Source organism: Arvicanthis niloticus, chromosome 18, assembly GCF_011762505.2.
Source record: "Arvicanthis niloticus isolate mArvNil1 chromosome 18, mArvNil1.pat.X, whole genome shotgun sequence".
NCBI classification, from domain to species: domain Eukaryota; kingdom Metazoa; phylum Chordata; class Mammalia; order Rodentia; family Muridae; genus Arvicanthis; species Arvicanthis niloticus.
The window spans coordinates 47,563,669-47,586,533 of record NC_047675.1 but is presented as its reverse complement, the minus strand read 5'-3'; the positions used below and the strand labels follow the sequence as shown (position 1 = coordinate 47,586,533).

Genomic DNA, 22,865 nt, shown 5'->3' with positions numbered 1-22,865 from the left:
ATCAGGGACCACCGTCCCAGGCAGGACTCACCGTTTTCCCTGTGCTGGAAGGAAGGGGAGAACTCTTTGGCAGTGATCCTGGCGATCCTTGCTTCCTCCTGGGCTTTCTGAGCTGCAGTGAGTGCTGCCTCAGCCTTAGCCCGTGAGTGGGAGGTCCTGGGAGAGACAGGAAATAAAGGGTGAGCACTGAGTGAAGGCCCAGAAGGGACACTTTGTCATGAGTACCTACCTGGGTGTCTATCCTCAGATCCTGTTCAAATAGTCACTCAACAAACATTCCTAGCATCAACCAGCCAGCCTTAGTGTAGCAGCCTGTGGAGAAATTATACGTTTCCTTTTTGCTTTGCCTGCACGTGTGTCTGTGCACGTACAATCAACAGAGGCCAGAAGAAGATGTCAGATAGCTCAAGACTGGAGTTGCAGGCACTTGTGAGCTTTTACGTGTTTGCTGGGAACAAAAGCCAGCTTCTCTACAAAGGACAGCAGGTGCTTGAGTCACCGAGACACCTCTACAGCCCTGTTGTTTTTTAAGACTGTGTTTCCACCACAGACACTTGGAGGAGCAAGCTCTCAGGGCACAGTCTTTACCCAGAAGCCTGGCTCTCATGTCCCACGGTACCTGTGACTTGGGGTCTCCAAGCTAACTCCAGGACCCTTCACAATGTTTGCAGCTTCAAGCTTCATTTTTCAAATGATTATATCAGGAGAAAATATGCTACCCAGATGCAGGGGGAGAAGCTCAAGCCCTGAACAAACATCCAGGAAGGAAGAGGACTCCCAGTCCAGGCCCCAGGTTCTCTAATGCGGCACTCTAGGCATTATGACTTCCTGTTCTCTGCCATTCACCAGGGAACCGGCCCAAGGAGTCAAGAAAACCCAACATGCTAAAATGTAGTGTTGGCACATCTCTCCCTGGAAGCACATTAGTTCCTGGAAGCAGAAAGACAATTGCTTCTCAACAGAGCCATGACCTCATGTCCCATGGAACGTAAGATGAAAACTACACCTTCTAGAATATTCATTGGGCATCTGGTATTTGTCATTACAACATTATACTAACACAGCACTAGCTAACACATAATTAATTACTGATAATAGATCAGCTGAGGACTCATGGCTGTAGGCTGCAGGCCTCTTCTGCAGAAACTGCCTGGGGACCTCGGAGGAACCTGTGTCCCCTAGCAAGAGCCCTTCCATTCTGTCCTGTGATCCCAGCATAGCTTGTGGAACTCTGAAACTGACTTCCCTATGCAACTTTGGAAACTGTCCCTAGTTCTCTGCGAGGTCCCCCAGCTCCAACAGGGAGGCTGCCATGTCTCAAAGCAGAACATAGTCCTGCCAGAGAGCAGCTGCTGAGCTGAAGTGTCCCCAGGGAGCAGGGGAGCATGTATACCCCCAAATCCCAAAGACAGAAAGCTGGGGTGTCGAGCCTACTCTGCACAGATGAAGCTTCTCAAACAGTTGTTGGTCGGGCTCCGTCCTGAACCGAATGGGCACTCAGCATCACTCACCCTCTGAGTGCTGTTCTAGAGACAACTGACAATTTCCCAACATCCCTTAGGGGCTGTGATTGGCTTCCACATCCTCACTTAGTAAAAATACCATTAACTCACCCATACTGTGTGCGCATTTACAAATACATGTCACACATACATAAAAGTATACTGTGCCAACCGTAAAGTAAAATCAACCAATAACAAGCAATGGCTAGTTAAGACTCCAACCCATGGCAAAGCACATTTAAAACAAGATTTGCAGGACCTGAACGAGTTCTCTAAGGGACAGCAGCCTCCAGCAGGGGCTCCCGCTGTCTAGGTTCATACCTGTGAGGTCCGGCTGCAGTGTCACAGAGGGGACACTCAGCCTATGAGAGTCTCTCCTACACCTGCCATTAATGCTGGCATCTGTATGGTTGTACCCACAGCTCCTCCTGCATGGGTACCCTGTATATGGGTATAGTTGTACCCGTGGGTCCTCACCAGAGACTCAGGCACCCAGACAGGAGGTGACAACTTAAAGCCCAGAGAAACTGAGGGTCAGTCAGCTAGACATGATCCAGGACTCAGGGACTCATCCTGGATAGAAGAAACCAAGGTAGACAGAAGCCAGGTAGGATCAGTCATCTTCCAGATAAAGAGAGGACCTAACTGCAGGAGGTCCATGGGATCCAGAGAGAGCCTAGGAACTGTGGGGCAGCCAGTGGGGGTGGGGGTGTGATGACCTTGTGCCTAGCAGAGTTGAGCAAAGTGGTGCCACACCTGCGATCTCATCACACAAATATGCAGGAAAGTGAGGCAGGGGGCTTACACTGTAGGACTTTGATCCTACAGTATATGTCGCAATAAGGCTTCCAATCCTTCCCTGAAGGGATCTTCGGAGCATGTGCTGGGTGCCCAGCATCCATATCAGGTGTGTGACCAATCAGACAACTGCTGGGGGAAGTCATGAGAGGAACGACTACACGTTCGGTTGCCAAAGAGAGCCGTGCTGCTAACACCAGACAGTGAGCCTCTGATGGAAACCATTGCCGAGGCCAGGGGCACAGCTGACAGTGTGCAGCATCATCTGGGGTGGAGTCAACATCCTCAGGGGTGTGCCAGAACCCAAGTTACCACTAAACACCCAGGTGAATCAGCGTCTGGTCCTCAGGTCACCTGACACGTGTGTTTCTCCTACTTGAGAAGCTGGGTCTAGGGGCTGGGGAGCCAGGGTGCAGACCCTTCCTGGAGCCTTCTGGGAGTGGTGGCCCACCACCTTGCTCCTAGCCTGGGAAATCCACTCTGACTGCTGTAGATTGTGAGTCAAACGTATTGTTTAAGCTGCTGGCCACGTGTGGCACTTTGTGCGGGAGACACCGGAAGTTGCTCTACATCCTGGCTTCTCTGCCCTCTCTTGGAATGTAGATCACCCTCCTGTAAACAGGCAGCTATGAGACTCAGAGCTAAGGGAAGTAGTGGACCCATGAGGAGACCCACCTTCTCCCCATGAGTCCCCAACTCCCCCCTCTCTCCCCAGCTTCGTTCACTAGCAAGGCTCCAGAGCCCGGACAGTGGTTTCTTCAAGACTTCCTGGGTCTCCCTGGCAGTTTCCCATCTCCTTGCCTTGTGCCTCTGTTCTCCTCACCACAGACTCTTGGACACTGGAGCCAGACCCTGGGAGGCTGAGGCAGGCCTTCAGGGACCACAGAGGAGATTTTATTTATTTTTGTGGGAAGGCAGGGGGAGACAGGATCTCTCTCTTTAGCCCAGGCAGGCCTCAAATTCATAATCTTCCTACGTCAGCCTTACTGCTGGGCTGACAGGTGTGCACGGCCCTGCCTTTATGCAGAAGAATTCTTGTTCCTGCTACCTGCCTAGGACCAGTGTCAGAGAACCATAGCAGAAGAGTCCACCAAAGAGACAGGAGGGTCAGGAGTCACAGTGAGCCTCTGGAGGAAGGGGCTCGCGTTCCAGAACCTTCTATCTCTTCTTTGTGCTGGCCCTTTTGTGTTTCTCTGCGTCTGTCGGAATTGCCTCTTCCACTGGACCGTAGGAACTCAATTTTCCATGGCGAGTGTCTCGCTGCCTCTTGTTCTGTATCTATCCCTGGCCTGGGTTGGCAGGAGGGGATGGGGCAAAGGTCATAGACATCATGGCTTCCCTTCTCCCGGGCTTTGCCCCTCCGGGATCTCACAGGATGGTATACAGTGGCGCCAACTGTGTGTATGCTTCTAACTCCTCCTCTGCCACAGCAGCACAGCTAATCTCTACCGGACTCAGGAGCTCACATGTGCTCTCCAGTCAGTACTGGCAACAGATATCGGGGTTCCTTCAGATATGGTCCCCAGACTTCACTGAACCTCAGGGAGGGCCTGTTTCATGGAGATAAGTTTGTGCCTTTCGGGGCTTTGGCCCTTCTTGCTTCCTGGAAGTTTACTCCTTCACACGCTGTGCATGTCTGCTGCTGGTCTAGCCTATTACCCCTCTCATGAAACCCCCTGGCAGGTCCTACCCGAAACTCAAGGCCTTCAACTCCTCAGAGCTGACATAAAACATCTTTGTGCTTAGCCAACATTTGTTACTGCAGAACACACCCTGGACAGCTGCTGCCCTGAACCAGCGCTGGTCTGAGAAGGAGCAAGAACAGCAGTGGGCATAGACAGACACCAGGATGCAGGCAGGGCCACACTGCTGCAGACACTGCCTCTCATGAAGGCGGTTGAGCTTGATCAGCCTTCCCAGCCTGCACTCCACATGATTCATTCTCTCTCTCTCTCTCTCTCTCTATCTCTCTCTCTCTCTCTCTCTCCCACCCCCTCCCTCCAGCAACACTCTGTAGCCCAGACAGGGCTTGAATTCTTAATCCTCCTGCCTCTGCCACCTTAGTGCTAGGATATGTCAACCTGGGCTTCTACTTGACTGTAAATGTGGCTTTCTTTACACTTCTAAGGAAGGACAGCCTTAAATCACAAAGGTCAAGTGTGTGTGTCATAGGTTGGGTCATGGCCCCAGTAGACTTATTAATGGTCCTGCTCCAGGTATTTGTGGCCATGACCTTATTCAGAGATGGTGAGGTCACCAGGATGGGCCTTAATCCAGTACTCTGGCCTATTGAGAAAACTTGAACATAGGCAGAGAACTCTGTGAAGATGCTGGACCTGCCACCATCTTGAAAAGAACAGAGCTAGGGCCAGATTCTCCTTACGGCCTGTCACGGAGCCAGCCCTACTTACATCTTGATCTGGACTCTTCTTCCCAGGAAGATGGAACAGTCAGGCTCCAAGTTCACAGTGCTTGGAGCTGACAGCCTTGAGAAGCCAACAGTGCATGATGGAGTTATGTCTGGCACATGGTCCACTTAAAACCACTATTGGTGGTGAAGTCCCATGCAGCCCTGGTGGCTCGGGGTTGTGGAGCAAACAGACCCTTCCTATGCCTCCTCGAGGGAAGCCAGCCTCCTAGCGACTCTACTGAAAGTGCCCAACCTCACAGCAAGTTTCTCTCCCTAGGCTGCAGTTGTCAAGGCAACCCCACCTCCTCCAGGGAGGCTGCTGGGGAGGGACCATGCCCAGGCAGGGTGCTTGCAGGCCCTGTTTGAAACCAGGTGCCTGCTGGGGACCAGCCCCATAGGCTTGAGCATTTGTCCCTCAGCGCAGCCCCTGGAGACTGGACCAGAGTTTGTCATGCCCTGCGGACAGGCCAGTGACCTCTTGGCTTTTACCCTGACAAGATTAGAGACTCTGGGCATCCCTGACACCAGGTATTGTGCACAGGAATGAGACAGAGTCATGGTTTTTAATATCACAACTAGGGAGACACAGGCTGGCTCTGTTCTCCAGTAGTTACATAGCAACTCTGCCAATGGGTGCTACAGACTGCTGGGGAACGCCTAGACACAAGCCTTGGGATATTTCAGGGCTGCGTACAGGGACCAGGCAGCAGAGTCACTACTACCATGCTCCCTCGGGAATGGACTGCTACACGTGGGAATCGGTAGAGGTGTCTCCTGTGAGCTGCCTGCTGGGGTCCACAGCACAGGTTGATGAAGACCTGCACCGACAGAGACTGGAAGGTTCCCAGGTGTCCTCGGCTCACAGCACCGCCCCTCCTCCCTGCACTCTGTGCCCGTCACAGCATGGTGGCTCGTTGGAATTTATCTTTTAGACAGGGTCTTGCTAAGTCATCCTCCCAAGTCTTAAATGTAGTCTTCCTATCCAAAATGTCCAATCGTGCCCGGCTATAGCCACCAAGTGTTTATGCACAGCTTAGAGTATGGTCACCAAGGTGCCCAGGGCGGCGCCTCACAGTGAAGAAAGCTCCGATGTAAGGTGGTTATAGTGTCTGAGCCGCTGTGACCAAGCAATTGCCCCACTAACCCTGGGTATGCACTCACGCCGAGAGCCCTCCCGACCACAGCGTAGACTAACACACAGCCCTCCACAGTGTGTACACCCAGAGAACCACGCTGACCACAGCACGTGTACACATGCACACACATGGCACAGTGTGCCTGTATGCACACACAGCCCTCCTGAGCACAACCCTCCGTGTATGCGCGCACACAGCCATCTTAACCATGGAGAGCCACAGCATCACTGTAGGAGGAGCCCTGACAGGCTGAGGTGAGCACGTGGCCTCCTCTTTCACTGGCCACTCTGCTCGGGAAGAGCTTCCCTCTCTAGGACTCACGTCCCCATCTGTGGAGTGGGTATAGAGAGGGGTCACTGTGGGGAAGGAGCCTGGAGCAGGGCCTGCTGCTCCACTGCGAAGGTTCTGCGGGTTCATGGCCTATTTGCTCTGACATGTCTGGTTCAACAAGCAAGTTCAAAGGTGCAGGCAACATTCTGGAATGTGCCATCCCTCCAGAGTCCAGCTTCACCTTCTCTGGATGCCCCCCACACCTAGCCTCAGCTCCTGGCAACAGCCCCTGCTTCCTGGTTTTGTTGTTTTCAGTCTTTCTGGAGACATTAAAGAGCCAGGGCACAGGGATGGGGGGGGTTGGGGGGGTAGGGAGTGTTGGAGAGGGATGCAGCTTGATCTGGCTGCATCTGTATGAGGTGAGGTAGGCTGGGGGAGGGGAGGCACAGAACATAAAAACTCAGGATAGAAAAGCCACCTCCCAGCCCCTCTAGGGTCAGCAGTGACTCAGAGGACATCAGACCAGTGCAGCATGGCTGCCCCCCACCAGAACCTGTTCCCACTGTGCCAGGGACCACCTTCGCCTTCCTTGAAGGTTCCTAAGTGGAAAGAAACCCTGTTATAAAAGAAGAATGGAGCTTTCAAAGCTGTCCCTGCAAGCAGCCACATGTGGCGAGGGAGCGAAAAGATCCCACATCTCTGCTCTGAGTCACTGGTGCCCTCTGGAAACAGTGCCCAATGGACAAATGTGCCCAGTGGACACAGATGCTGGGCACAGGAAGGCACTGGGGCCTGCACACAGGACAGGGCCTGCCCAGTGAGAAGGGTCAGCAAGAGGTTGGCGCAGTGACCGAGAAGCATGTCCAGGTCCCAGTGCAGACACATGAACATTTGTGAGATCACTCTGAGGCCATCGAGACGGCACATTGGAGACACAAGTGAATTTTTGCTTCTATCTTCAAGGAATACTTTCTTTTCTGGAGGCAGGGTCTCACTATGTACCCCAAGCCAGTGTCAAATTCACAATCCTCCTGCCTCAGCCTCCTGAACAGCTCCAAGAAACCTTTACTGTGGTATGCAAATACACTAAAACCCAATAAAGTCTGAAACCTAGAGCAAAACAGCATCCAAGCCAGCCTGAGAGCTATGGTTCTCACATGTCAGACACGGGACTCGGTGCTGAGTGCTACGGATCCCATGTGTCAGACACAAGACCCGAAGCTAGATGCCACATCGCAGGGTGCACTCCACTTCTCCCTTAACATCACACTTTGGAATCTGTGTCATGTTAGTGGACTGCAGGAATTCCTGGTTCTGTTCACTGAGCTGCCCCAAGCTGACAGTGACCACGTGTCACTGCCTGCCTAACGACGATCTGTTGATCACGCTGGACTTTTGCAACGCATCTATTTTGGGGATCCACTTCCAGAAATGTGACCTCCTAGTTAAGGCTCTGCGCGGACACTAAGGCCTGTGCTCTACTGGACATGACGAGCACTCTCCTGCTCAGCTTCGGCAGAGCTCACCCATCTCTCCCAGGCTGACAAGCAGGGCAGTATCATCCACTGTCACTTTAATTTGCATTTCTCTTTTCATTTTGCCTTTTTATTATTTTTGAGCCAGGGTCTCTCATGTAGCTTAGGCTGGCGTCCAGCTTAGTATGTAACTGAGGATGACACTGAATGTACATGATCATCTGTCTTCCTCCTGAGTGCTAGGGTAATAGGCATGTGTCACCATGCCTGTAGTTATAAAAATAATTATTAATATACTTAATATATATTATACAAATATTACTATAATTAATGATAATTATTATTTTTTAAAATGTCAGCACTGGGCACCGGCTCATTTGAAAGATTTTAAAAATTTATTTTATGTCTATGAGTATACTGCAGCTGTCTTCAGACAGTACCAGAAGAGGGCATGGGATCCCATTACAGATAGTTGTGAGCTGGGAATTGAACTCAGGACCTCTGGAAGAGCAGTCAGTGCTCTTAACCACTGAGCCATCTCTCCAGCCCCTAACATCATCATTACCAATGGGTGTGTGTCTATGTGGGTACGTGTGTGTGTGTGCATGAAAGAGCCCATGGGGGCCAGAGGAGGATGTTGGACCTCCCCAGAACTGCAGTTCCAAGTGTTTGCGAGCCACTCAACATGGATGCTGGAATCTGAACTCCAGTCCCTGTAACAAAGCAGCACATGCTATTAGCCACAGAGCCATCTCTCCAATGCCTCCACCCAGGTTTACAAGGTGCCAGAGACTGAACCCAGGGCTTAGTGCACTGTAGTAAGCTGGCTGTCTTACGGGGCTCCGGTTTGAGCTTTGCTCATGTAAGTGTGCACTCTCCTGGTGAGCTGTGTCTTAGCCCTGGACTTTTGAACGAGGATCTTGCTTTGTGGCAAGGATCTTGCTGGTTTAAAATTTGCAGTCCTGCCTCAGTCTCCCCAATGCTGAGTCCACGAGAGCACACTGCTGTGGCTGCCTGGGCTTGATTTTACAGCCGTGCTCCATGTAGGAAGGAATCAGCCTCTTACTCGGAGGTGTGGGGCAGATTCCCAGTTTCCCGTTCCCCAAACGGAGCCTAAATTGGCCCAGTCAATGAGCCACACCCACAATCGGCATTGGCTAAATGCTACCATCTGAAAGTCAGGTTCCCAATGGCCTCTCTCTTCCCAGTGTTACTGCCCTCCTCCTGTGGACACCTCTGTGCTGGCTAAAAAGTCACCAATGCCCCTGCTGCTGAGGTGGGAACACAAGGGCTGACTTTGGAGGTGGGGGTCAGAAAGCCAATTTTATAAAACCAGGCAGTCCAGTAAGAGAAGGGTAAGGCTTTACTGCAGGAATGGCAGTTGGGGACTGTACTGTGCAGTTTCCCTGTGGACAGGGCTCTGCTCAGAATGTTGTCATAACCCACAGGCCACCCCACATCACAGGTGGGGAAACAGTTGTTTATGGAGGCAAGCTTTGCCAAGGCTCATCCCCCTCCAGTGCTGAGTCCGCCCAGTCAGAGAGCTCTTGGCCAGTCAGAGAAAAGGCCCCACCCACACCATCTAGTTTCTGTGTGTTGGTTGGGGGTGGGGATGGGGGGGAGGATAGAGAGGATGCATCTCAGTTGTCATGACAACCCCAGTGCTCTAGGAGCTCGGGAAGCCTGAGAAAAGCAAAGGCAGGTCGATTTTTAAGCTTTCTTTCACCCTCCTTCCGGTGCCTCCCCTCACCTTCAGGCCTCCTATCTATCTTTAGACCCAGCACCCCTCCTTTCCCTCACCCTACAGCCCACCCCCGTACCCAGGAATAGCAGGCCAACCACGCGAACTGTACGAGGAACAGCCTAGAGACCCACTGAACAGGGCAGTCTTCCCAACAGGCTGGGCTCAGGGTCTTTTCCCAGGGATGGCTAGGTGGGTCCTGGACACAGGAGCACAGGGGGACAGGGTCAGACATGGGCTAACGTGAACACTGAGGCCTCACATGTGTGGGCAGGCACAGTAACCCGAAGCCTCTGGCAGCCTCTTGTTTTGCCTTTTCAGTGCCCATTTTAAATCTGATCTGTGGGCAGTTCTGCTCTACTCGGGTACAGGAGGAAGAGGGTGTCTGGAGGGGCCTCCTGACCCCCAGCAGAGGGCGTGCTCACAGGCAGAAACTTTGACCTAGGGGTGATGAAGCAACACCAGAGGGGACAGACAGGAGGCCTCCGTCCTTGGTGTCTCAAGCATGGCCGCCTATCCCCAAGGATGGCCCAAGGGGATCGTGTATGATGACCCTGCTCTCCTCTACCCTGGGCCTCAGCACCAAGAGGACATGTCTGCTATGATACTGCCTGGCCATCAGAACCCAGATTCCCATGGGTCAGAGGGCAAAGAGGAAGTCGCCCCCCCCACCCCCACCCCCTGCACCCTCACCAAGGAGCTCAGTGGGACCAAGTGGAGACTGACTCCAGAGTCAGGATATGGTGAACAGAGAGCCTGTTTGGGGGTCAACTGCATTCACGATGTCAGCTGGCTTACCTGTAAGACATGCCTTGCCAGGCACAGGCCTGCCACCTCTCCTTGTGGCAGGCTCTGCCGCCTCTGAAGCCCTTTCCTGCCAACCCTTCTGGAGTCCCTGGTCTCACCTTTATTTGTGTCGACATGTGAGCAGGTCACACGGCACCAGGATGCACCCTCACAAGTCAAGGACAGGGTGGGTCCAGGGCAGCACCACAAGCTCAGTTAAACTCGGTCGACAGATGAGAGCCACTCTCGGTGATACCGTCTGCGCGGGCACCCGGCAACCAAGGACAGGGGTGAGGGGTGGGGAGGGGGGAGCTCAAAGACCTCCCAGTGGCATCTGACACAGTAGGGCCAGAGATCCCAGTCTGATGAAGGGGAGAAGCAGGGAGACAGAGAAAGGAGGAGGAAGGGAAGAAGAGAGAGAAGAGGAGGAGGGGGACAGAGAGAGCTGGAGGCGAAGGCAGTGCCTGAGCAGGGAGGGCCTGCGGGGCCTGTGCACAGCTCTAGGCTCCTCCACTCAGATCTTAGTATGAAGCAGGACTATTGATAGAGAGGGAACCAAGGCCACGGAGGACCTGGGGACCTTAGGTTACAGAGGAGTCATTGATCAAAGTCTTTACTCAGTACCCAGGTTTCTTAGGAAACTGTTTCTCTCCTGTCCTGAGCAGGAGTAGTCAGGGACCCAGCCCTGAATGCCACCTGCTACCCAGTTCTGCCACTGCAGGAGCAGCATGGCACAGGGCAGAGCTCTCCCTGAAAGCTGCCAACACTGACAGCCCGCACCTCCTGGGGTGTCAGCCTGTGCACTGTGTTTGGGTCACCGGGAGAATGACAGAAGATCGGCAATGACTCAGAGAGCAGAGAGTAGCCAGAGGGGACAGGGACTGCTGTCCAAAGATCCCTGCTGCCACCCACAGGTCTCATTCTGAGCTGCTGTTCAAATGTGACCAAGGCCCCTTCCTCTCTGTCACCCCCACAGCTGGGCATGGAGGTCCTTGTCCCTCATGTGTAGGACGTCAGCTCACTGCCTACCCCACCCAGCAAGTAGGCACTGGAATTCCGAGCCTCATCTCCATGCAACTTCTTGCAGGAGGAAATGGGGGGGGGGCAGGGGTGGAGACCACTCAGCCCGACAGCCAGCTGCTTCCTGATCTGGTTCAGGGTCACAAGATACAGACAGACAATCCTGAAGAGCTCCGGCACCCACCAGGATCTGCAGGGTTCTGCCATTTCTTTGCAAATTTTCAGTTCTCCAAAAGCAAGGTGTAGCAGCCTGGCCTCCTGGGGCCATGCAGAGGATTAATGAGGTGTTTGTAGTGTTCACCGGTCCCTGGGGATCAGATCTCAGTGCACACTGGAGCTAATGGCAGAGCTGAACTTGACATCCAAGGAGTGAAGGGAGTGGGGTGTGGAAACAGGGCTGAGAGGCCGAGGCCCAGGCCCAGGCCCAGGCCCAGGCCCAGGCCCAGGCCCAGGCCCAGGCCCAGGCCCAGCCCAGCCCAGCCCGCTGTGCCAAAGCTGGAAGAGGTGGGGCTTGGGACCCAGGCTGCAAGCCACTCCCCACATTCACGGGTTGTCACTCCACACCCTGTCCCCTCATTCAGGTTCTACTGGACAAGGGGGGTCCCCAAAGGAAATGCCCTCATCTTCTCCTAATACCTGTTAGGAATGATGTGTAGTATTCAGAAGATATTTTGTATCTATGACTAAATTGAGAACCTTAAGAGGCCAGCACCGTGGCTCATCAGGGAGCTTGCCGCCAAGCCTGCTGACCCAAGTTCAATTCCTGGAGTCTTCAAGGTGGAAAGAGAGAACTGAATCCTCCAGGCTGTTCTCTGATGTCTTCATGTACACCATGGAAAATGCACACAGAGACAGATAGAAAGACAGACACACAAAGTAATGTAAAGATAAAAGTGAGAGCTGGGTGGTGACAGTGTACACCTTTAATCCCAGCATTCGGCAAAAGCAGGTGGGCCTCTGAGTTGGAGGCCAGCCTGGTCTACAGAGCTAGTTCCAGGATAGCCAGGGCTACACTAAGAAACCTTGTCTTGAAAAACAAAAATAAACACAGAAATCGAGGACCTTGAGGTGGGGTCAGCCAGGTGACCCAGGCCCTGACTGCCACCACCAGTGTCCTTAGAAGGCAGATTTCATACAAGGCATGGTGACACATGCCAGTAATCTCAGTACTTGGGAGGTAGAGGCAGGGAGATCAGGAGTTCAAAGCCATCCTCAGCTTTACAACAGAGTCCATGCTAGCCTGGTCTACATGAGATGTTGTCTCAAACAACAGAAAAGAAAAGGGAAAGAGAGCACCTTTCAGAGAGAAGCCAAAAGACAAAGGCAGAGACTGGGTTGGCAGAAGCTGAGGAAGGACACCAAGAATGCTCTGGATGCTGAAAGGGGCGGGAAGGGGGCTCCCCTGGAGTCTAGGGGAGTGTGGTCCTCTGTAGACCCACAGTTCCCATGCTAGGCCTCTAAACTGAGAGCTCTCAGCTCCCTCTGGCTTGTACTGAGCGCTCAGACTGTGGCCCTCTGTTACAACACCTCAGGAAACTACAGGGACAGCAGTGGGCATGGGGGTGGAGGGCACACAGGCTGCTGCAGTCTCCAAAGATGCTGCCAGGATGCAGATGTGTGACCTGGTAAACACTTCAGCCCTCTAGACACGAGAGGTGGATGACGATACTGTGTACCCCACAAGGTCTATGGGCACAGTTAAAGTTGGGGTTTCTACACACTCACACAAGACACTGCCCATGTCCAGCAGAAATCAAACCATCTGGCTTTCCACATCTGTAGCCACTGACTCTGCCCCTGTCGATCTGAGTTCAGTTACCTGAGAATGAACCAGGTTAGGAGCTGAGGGGGTCAGAGATGGGACAGAGTCAGTACTAAGGTCTCAGTTCAAAGCCGAGGACAGCCCCAGGACAACCAAAATCCACATCCACTGACAGAGATGGGATCTGGGATTGGAGCACACAGGGCTTGAGCAGGAGTAGACTCAGCGTGACAGGAAAGAGGAGTCAGGCTTCCCTGTCACCATGTCCAGTCCAGTTTCTGCAGGCCCTGTCCCTGTAGGCGAAGTTTGGGCCTTAGGGAAGAGGGCTGGGTTCTGTCTCCATGGCTGTCTCAGCACCTGCAATGTGGGATCACCTGCAAAGTCAGGAGCAAAGGAAGCTCGAAGGTGTCTCAGAATCTGATTCTGAGCCAGCTGTGGAGAGAGCTCCCAGAAAGCAGGAAGAGACTCCATGGGGACCCCAGGACTTAGCCCACCTCCCCTGAGACCTATGTGTGGAACCCAGCCAAAGCCTCCTTGGACCTTGTGTGGTCACTAGTTAAGGTCATCTGGGCAGGGGAGTTTTGCAACCCACAAGCTTCAGTGAGTTGACTCAGATGTCCTGGATGGATACCCAAGTGCTTCCCTGGGGATGAAAGTTCTAGTTGGTCCACTCTGCAGGGGACCAACTGAGAGCCAAACTGGAGCAGGAAGGAAACAGCAATGAGCTGGTGGGTGTCTCCTTAAGAGGAGGAGACACTGAGTGCCACCTGCTTGCCAGGGCCAGGGAGACAGAAACCCAAGAGGTGCGAGTGTAGGCGACCCCCGGAGTCCTGCGCAGTGCAGGTCTGGACTAAGAGCCACCCTGGACACGTAGCTCACACAGACACCAGGCAGGGGTCCAGTTTTATCAGTGAGCCTGGACAAGTCACATTCCTGCCTGGGGAGACCTGGCTTCCTCGTGTGTGCTGGGGAAGAGAAGTTCGAGTGACCAGAACTTAGGTGACTGTCACTCAAAAGGTGATTGTCAATTGACCCTGTCCCATCCTGTCAGTAGAGCATGCTCAAGGTCACTGACCAGGCTCCATCCCTCACCCCGGGCTTGGGGAGGAAACCTTCCAACCTGATCAGTCTGCAGGTGCCTACCATCTGTACCCTGGTGATGGTCAGAAGATGACACAGGTATAATCATGAGCAATTAAGACTCAAGCCACCCCACTAGCTGTGTGGCTGCCTCTTCCACACATGGAGGAATTGGAGGGCAAGCACTTGCCTGAGATGGGTCTTAGAGACCCTCCCAGGCCTGTGAAGGGTGAGGGATGCTGTACAGTGAAGATGGAGGCTCTGAGTCAGAGCCGGTGGTCCCACAGGGCTCCTAGTGCCGTGGAGGGGACATGCGTCCACGCTAGGACAGTGCTAGTTGGGCTCTGGTCAGCTGCTCCCCCATCTCAGTGGACACACCCTATTAACCTCGAATAGGATAAGGAATCGCCAGGTGAGGGCGCCAACGGGCGGAGGCAGGAGGCTGGTGTTACCCTTTGGCTTTGTTTGCATCTAAAAAAGTGTGCCGACTGTATTACGTGGGACATGTGGGAGAAAGAAGAGGAATATCAGAAAGATTTGATTTTTTTTTTTTTTTTTTTTGATAGCCAGGCACTCAGGAAGCTGAGGCAGGAGGATTGCTGCCAGTTTGAGGCTGGCCAGAGCTACATGGCAAGAGTCTATCTCAAAAACCTAACTAGGTAACTAAATAAACAAGTGGATACATGTTTCAAATGTGCCCCACAGGAGGGGCCCCAGGAGGTATGGAAAAGACCTCCCAGAATTCCAGGCAAGGCCTAGCCCTTTACCTCAAGCTTGGGCTTCACTCACTAGGACCTGGGCAAGCCCAGCCAGACTATGGAAGCACCCCTCAGGGGATGTACACCTAGGAGAAGCCTAGCGACAGTCGCTTGCCTTTCTGTCTCACCCACAGGCTTCCATGTTCCTCCTCCTTCTCATCACACCCCTCAAGTGCCCGAGACTTGGAAGCAGCACAGGCCTGGCCAGCACCCAGAGGCCACAGTGGGAGGTATTTATTTTCAACCCCTGGACACTTTCATGTGACTTTGCAGCACAAGGCCATTCCCACACATGTCACAGGATAGGAACACCGCTGAAGTAGATGCCTGTGTGACATCACTGCATGGGTGGGAAAATTGCACCACACCATCCAATGACAGGGCTGTGTGGGCGGGGCTGGCAGGGACCCGGGAGGGTGAGAAGCTGGTAGAAACAACAGCAGGGTCAAGAACACTAACACCACAAATGCGTCCACTGAACTTGGAAATGACCCTAGTTTGTGAGGATGCTGAGAAATGGTCGTGATGAGGGCATGCTGGCACAGGTGGCTGGCTAGTCCTGATGCCACAAGAAGTGGGTGCATGAAGCCAGTGTGCAGAGGTACACGCTGTGTCTTCTGACACAGGTGGTGTGAGCCTGCACAGGGAGACACACAGTCTGCATTGCATGAGTCGTCCTTGATCTCTTCTTGGGGCAAACACTCATCCTTCAAACAAGCATGGACTGGAAACTGCCGGTACAGCTGTCATGATCACAGGGTGGGGCTCGGCGTGAGAGAGCCTGCCCTGCTTGCACAAGGCCTAGGCTCAGTCCTTGGCAACCTCAAGACAGTAACAAAAAAAATTAATATTGAAGCTTTGGTGCTATCCCTGAATGCTAGCCCCACCTTAGAATTTTCTATGTCCTTCTACATCAGCATCCTTATGGTCACAGGAGAGTGGAAACTGAAGACTGTGAGGGGCGGGCAAGATTGGTGGTGCCAGGCCCTGTGGGACCTGCAGCAAAAGGAGCTCCCGAGGAGCAGTAAGTGGAGAGAGGGCCACCACAGGTCACGGCTGCCAGGGAAGGTGTTAAAGAAGGCACAGAGGCTGAGGCAGGGGGATGGCAAGTTCAGGACTCACCTGTTATACATAAGGGAGACTTTGCTTCAAAACCCCAAACTAAACCCCAAAACTCAAAACCCATGGGGGTACATCCTCATTCCACCTGGCCAGGCCTGCTGGACCCCTGACATTGGGCAGGGGTTCTCCCCCATCTGAGCAGGCATCCTGGCAGCTACCATGGGGGGGGGCATGTTTTCCTCAGCCCTGCCATTCCTAAAACCCCAGCTTTTATGGCGGCAGCAGGTTGGAGAGTTAGGGGGGAGCCATGTTTAATGGGGACAAAGGCTTTACTCTGAGGGCAGATGCTGGTTATGGTTGCGTGCGTGGGTGCGTGAGTGTGTGTTGGTGTGTGTATGTGAGACGCTATGAACAATGGCTAATGGGACCATTTTGTTCTGTGCGTTCTATAAAAATTCTCATGTGTGCATGTTCTCACATGTGCACACACATGTAGAGAGGCCAAACGCTGGGCATCTTCCTCCATTAACATCTACCTTGCTCTTTTGGACAGGGTCTCTCCCTGGCCCAAGACTGCAGATTACGCTAGGTCTGCCAGCCAGTGAGCCTCAGGCATCCCGGCCTCCACCGCCCCAGCTGTGGGATTACAAGCGTGAGCCACCATGCCTGCCTTTTTATGGAGCTCCTTGGGATGGGGCTCAGGTCCTCGTGCTTGCAGACAACCTCCATGGCTCCTTTAAAATCCTTTAACTACGATTTCTAAAAACCGCAGATAAAATGCCATAGGGCTGGGGAGATGGTCCAGGGGTGTCAAGAGCAATACAGGAAAACATTATTAACCTCTGGCCTTCACATACACGGAGGCATGAGTGGGCACACTTACAGACCTGTGAACACACATGTGCACACACACACACAGGCACTGCTGAGCATACTTACAGACACATGCAAACTACATACACACAGAAGGCATTGGTAAGCACACTTACGCACACATGTGAACACACACGCGTACCACATACACACCCCATGCTGGGGCATCTGGGAAAACTCACCCTCAGAACTTTATCCAACACAGCCCAGAGACAACACACAAGCTCCTCTAGAAGCAGCCTTTGGTGAGCATCTGACAGAAGCTACTTATCAACGGAGGCCGGCTTCCCACCCAGATCTGGCCTTCTAATCCTTTTCAACCCAGTGTCCTCCGTAGCCACTATCATTCTATCAGTGATAGCATGGCGCTGTCACCCTGGCCTCCCCAACAGCTGCTCTCCACAAGGCGACGCCAGGGCGGGGCGTCTGGGCCTGCTGTGGGTGCTCCAGCTGGGCACAGCTGAGTGGTAACTGAGGTCACAGTGACTGTGGAGCCCTGCGGGTAATAGCTCCCTTGCTCAGCTACTTCTCCTAATTGCTTCTCAAGGCGCCAGCCATCAGGCCGCCCTGCTGAGAAAATCACTAACAGACCCCTGGGGCTGGAAAGGGGAGGCCTCAGGGCTGTGAAAGGGAGCAGCCCCTACATCAGCCAATCATTTCCCTCCATCTGCTGGGAGTCGGCTCCTCATAAACACCCCACATGCGGCTGTCAGCTGATGGCAGACGGCCAGGCTCGATTCACTGTGACCATCCTGGTTCCATGACGGGAATCCACAGGTGAAGAAGGGCGAGATGGAGAGAGAATGAAGGGAGTGGGAACAGAGAGAGAGCTAAGGAAGCAGGGATGGAGAGGGAGGGAGGAGGGAAGGGAAGAGGGAAGGGGGAGGAAAGCGAAGAGGGAAGGAAGGAGAGAAGGAAGGAGAGAAGGAAGGAGAGAAGGGAGGAGAGAAGGGAGGAGGGAAGGGAAGAAAATTTAAGGAGAGGCAGAGGCAGACACAGAGAGACAGCAACAAAGGCAAAGCCTGGAGACAGGTGGACTACCCTCACCTCTGTCCTCAGAAGAAAAACAGAACAGAAGGCCCCAGCTGACCATCTGCTCTGGGTTTGGAGACAGCCTGCCTTGGCTGTCTCTTAGCTCTGTGATTCAGGGAAATCTAACACACCCACCCACACTCACTCCATCTACCCTGACCCAGTCTGGTCCAAGCCAGAGGCCCAAGGTGACTCTGTGCTCAGAAAACAAGGGGCTGAGCAAGGGAGCTATTCCCAGCAGGGGGGCCACAAGTCCTGTGACCCTTGTAGAGATGGGGCAGCCAGGGGCCCAGGAAAGACTGTGGATTGAGGGACACAAGCCCTGAGTGACTACTCCTAGTCAGGGTGGCAAATGTGGCCGTTTCCCATAGCTTTTGCCCCCCTGTAACTCATTGTCCTAAATCCACCAGCAGTTACCTGGACCCTGTTTAGATTAGTACCACACTTCCTAGCAACCAAGTGTCCTCACAAGATGGCTGCACCTTCTCCCTCTTCCTTCTTGAAATCACAGTGTGAGCTGGGGTCACATTCAGTGGTGAGCTACTGAAGACCTGGGCACTTGACCTCAGTGAGCAGCTCTGCCTAGCACAGACAGGCCCGGAGGGGAGGGAGCTTTGGGCTTGCTTTATCCTCTGTGGTGTTGGAGTCAAAATGGCTTTGCCTGCTGGAGGATCTGCCTCGTTCTCTGTGCCTTGTGTCTCAGAGGGCACCCAAGACAGGCCTACAGGGAGGGCTCAGAGTTAGGTGTATGTCCCTGTTCCTGGAAAGAACACTACTGCAATGTCCTCCCGTGTGTTCCAGGGCACAGGGTCAGGCAGCATTATACTCTCGAGAAACTCAGTCTTATGCCAGGGAGCCTGGTCGAAACTTAGATGAATTTAACTAACATTTAGAGGATGCAAACATTTACTAAAATGCCAAAATGAATGATTTCCTTGGAGAAGGTATAACATGACCCACAAACACACAGAAAGATGCGTAATACCACTGGTCATATGGAAATGCAGGTCAAAGCTAGGCTGAGTGACACAGCTGAGGTACAGGGATCATAAGTTCAAGGCCAGTCTGAGCTACAAACCCACAACAAGACACCATTTCCCACCCACTGAAATGGCGAGATAGAGAAGATGGCCAACACCAAGTGCTGGCAAGGGATGGACAGAGTCACACCATGTCACCCCAGCAGCTGCAGAAGCAGATCAGCAAAGGCACCGTGAGATTCAGAAAAACTGCACGCGTGTCTAAGTCTAAGTCAGCCTTGCCCACAGTAGACAAGAGTAGAGACAGGCTGAGAGTTCAAGGGACAATGAACAACTAAGCAACCACGTAGAATATTACCCAGTCATCAACTGAGAACAGGATGTGGACTGAAAATGTAAACAAAAGGCCTCTTGGGTTAAGATGCTGAAATATGAAAAGCCCACAGAGACAGGAATCAGACTATAGGTCCATGCTGGGAATGGGGCGAAGGGGCGTGGTTGTGTACCTGAGGTGATAAGGCTGTCCTGGGATGTAGGCAGGATGTACTGGCCCATAAACGGGGCTCTAAACATTTTGGCCTATGGCCTTGGCTCTATCCTAGAATTGGCTGAGCCGCTAGGCATTCTTCAGCACCATGGACAGAACACGCCCCAGGCTCCTCCCTCGGGCTCCTCCCCCAGGCTCCTCCCTCAGGCTCCTCCATTGAATACCTGTGCTGGAGGAAGTCAAGGGTTAGTGGTGTGATAACTCAGCCCCACTTCCTGTCTGCAGACACTGTGGTTCCCTGGCAACTTCAGGTTCTTGCTGCCATACCTCCACCGTGACAGACTGCCAGCTACAACCAGACTTTTCTCCCTGGAGCAATGGGGAAATTGAAAGTGACTAACCCCATGTTGTATAAGCATGGAAGCTTCCCGGAGAATGTCTCTAAGGCTGTGGGAGTGAACGGACATCTCCTTCCTGCAAAGGTTGAGAGCCGTCAGGTGTGTGAGCAAACACACCTGCCAGCCTTCTCTACCTCACACTGAGAACCTTCTGGATGGTGACACAGAGCACAGAGGAAACAACTGGGAGGAGAGAGGAGTGCCAATGCTGTCTGCATCCCCCGGTCCAGCTGAGCCTGCTGTACACTCCAGCAGGGGGAGCTAACCAAGGGCCATTTTGCTTAGCTAACCGCCCTGGGATTCTGTCCTCGAAACTCTGTCCTGACTACATCCCCTTGACTGCACTCTACACACAGACGGGAGGAAGCCCAAGTTGTCCGTTATACTTTAAAATCCCCTAGAGCCATGGAGTCCAGAGCTCGGTTACACAACATAGCACAGACTTAAGCCTGGGAGACCAAGGTCAGTGAGCCGTTCTGCATCCCACTTGGTTCCTCTCATCCCTGCCTGCCTCTCCCTTCAGCCTCCAACTGGAAAAGCCTAATCTTGACAAGCAAGAGGAGGCAGCGGCTTCCCACAGGGAGCAGAGGCCATCCTAGTCTACAAATGACAACACAGGCCCCAGTGTCGAGGGAGTGGGGCACCAAAGACACAGAGGGCAGGCACTGGGAAAGGCCAGGACCAGAGGTGGTGGTGCAAATTTCCAGGGGCGAAGCTGAACTTGCCTCACCCCACTGAGCCATCTGGATGGCTGCACAAAAGCATGCACACACACACACAAATGTACATACACATACACACACATACACATATACATAAACATACACACACATGCACACACATACACATGCATACACATGCATATACATACATACACACATACACACACATACACATAAATGCACACACGCATACACACACATACATAAACATACACACACATGCACACACATATACATGCATACACATGCATACACACATACACACATGCACACACACATACATGCATCTGCACACACATATGCACATATATACATACATACATATACACACACACATACATACATACACATGCCTTCTGTGGGAAGATGAAGATGTTCACAGAACCCCATCAGCAAGAAGCACAAAGACTAGAAGCTGGGCACATAGAGGCCCACACCAAGAACACAAACATGGCTTATGTGGGCAATGAGAGGCCAGGGCCAGCTTTTGGTTCTGAGTCTTGGGGACACCACTACAGCAGGCACCTTGGCCTACAGGAATTACAGCAAGTGGTGGAGGGACGGCCCATTGCACAGAGGAGCAGCTTGGGCTGTGGAAGGGTAGCAGGCAAGAGGCAGGTGCAATAGTGCCTCACTTCCTCACAGCCTGCAGCCCTGGTACAGCTTTCCTGGGACACACACAGGTCACTGCAGAAGTAATTAAGATGAGACCACGCTTGACTCCAATGGCCCTGACAGGGCTGTGAGATGGCTCAGCAGGCAAAGGCACTTGTCAGAAGAGCCTGATGACCCAAGTTCAATCCTCACAACCTACATAAAAGAGAAAGGAGAGAACTGACTCCATACAGGGGTCCTCTGACCTTCACACACTGTGGCACACTCCCCATGAAAGGAGAGAAAGAGAGAGAGACAGAGAGAGAGAGAGACAGAGAACAGAGACAAAGAGACAGAGATAGACACAGAGAGAGAGATAGAGAGACAGAGAGAGAACACAAGGGACAGAGGCAGAGATCAAAGTGGAGGGGCCACAAGCCCTGGAACCTTGGAATCCTGAGAACCCCAGGACCACCCAGCAGGAACAGCAGGCCCCACACGGGTCCTGTGGAGAAGAACAAACATGGCTCCACCCACAGCAGTCTCCAGAATCCCACCCAGACGGTTCCTGCTGCTGTGACTGCCCAGCATGTGCCACTTAGCCACAGCAGCCATGAGACCTTTCAACAGGATGGAGGGTCACCCAGAAGAGTCTGTGTGGCTGGAGCAGCAGTGTGTGTGATGACCCCAGGACCCGTCTGCTCTGTCAGATGTCACAGCAAAATCTACCATCAACTTCGCAAAGAACACGAGCAATGACAATGGGTGAGCCAGGCCATGTACACCGGCATCCCGGAGAATCGGCGGTTGCAGTAAGAGGCTCTGGCACAGCCCCTTCCAGTGTTGTGTGAACCACTGAATAGAGCTGCCAACTCCCTGTGAAAGGCACAGGTAGACCCAGGGAAGGGACAGCCTACTGTATGTAGGACAGGCTGCCGCTGCCACTGAGACCCTGTACTTGTCCCCAGGTGAGAACAAGGGGCACAGGATCATAGACCAGAATAATAAATGCCTGTACATTCAAGCTGAGTCCACTGGGGTCAGCTTGACCCCAGAATGTCCACACTGCACACCACGGACATGTCATCTAGCATATGGCTCTGATCTCTACTTGCCAACCTACGGAGAGGAAAGCAAGGCCCAGGAGTTCAGGCACCTGCCGAGGTCACAGACACTTGGAGCCACTTTGCACTTTTGAGAGACAAGTGGAAAAGGGCATTTAGTGGGAGGGTCAGGCTGGATGCAGAGGAGACACCATGATGTCACCAACTCCTAGGACAGGTCACTGAGATTCCATGGCGTCCTATCCTGGGGTCTTTTAAACAACAACAAGTTCATGTGGCAAAAGGAAGAGTGTCGTGGGCCCGGGTCCCACAGCTCCTTTACCTGCTCAGGACCACAGGACTCTCGGGCCCAGTGAGCCTCTGGACACAGGCGGCTCCAGCCGAATCCTTTGTCTTCTGGTGCCTTGGTGCCTCTGTGAGTCCAGGTGACAGCTGCTTGAGGTTGCGCACAGATCCTAGACTACTATGTGACCAGCAGTTCCATAGGCAGGGTGTGTGACACGTGTCCTAACCGTGGCTTCCAACAGCAGAATCTGACTGTTTGCCGCAAGGTAAGAGCCTTCAGGGTGGGGACCAGGAGGTGGCACTGGCATGGTCAGAGGCTGCCCACATTCTGAGAATTACCACAAAAGATGCCAGACACAGCCCAAGGTCAAGATCTCTCAGATCCCTGAGACAGAACTGAGGTTTTTTAGTAAACCCAGAGCCCTGGATAGTATACACCAGCCACTCACCTTTAATGTTTCCTCAGCTGCTCCTGTGTCTAGTCATTTCCCAGGATGCTAAAACCCTACCCACCCAGTTGCAAGTTGCAAGGCCAAGCCCAAACAGATGGGTGGGCCTTTGCCCACCAGATGTATGAACGGCCTCCCATGGGGGCAGGAGTTCACCAGCACAGCCGGTGGGGTGGGGCAC

At 53.1% G+C, this 22,865-nt stretch overlaps 1 protein-coding gene across 1 annotated transcript in view; it reads right to left on the bottom strand.

Annotated features, from left to right (window-relative positions):
- Jph3 (junctophilin 3) overlaps positions 1–22,865 on the bottom strand; it is a 64,542-nt gene that overhangs the window by 12,620 nt on the left and 29,057 nt on the right. Inside the window, exon 3 of the mRNA XM_034522257.2 lies at positions 32–156. Coding sequence (XP_034378148.1) covers positions 32–156 — 125 coding nt within the window. The remainder of the gene's footprint in view (positions 1–31; positions 157–22,865) is intronic.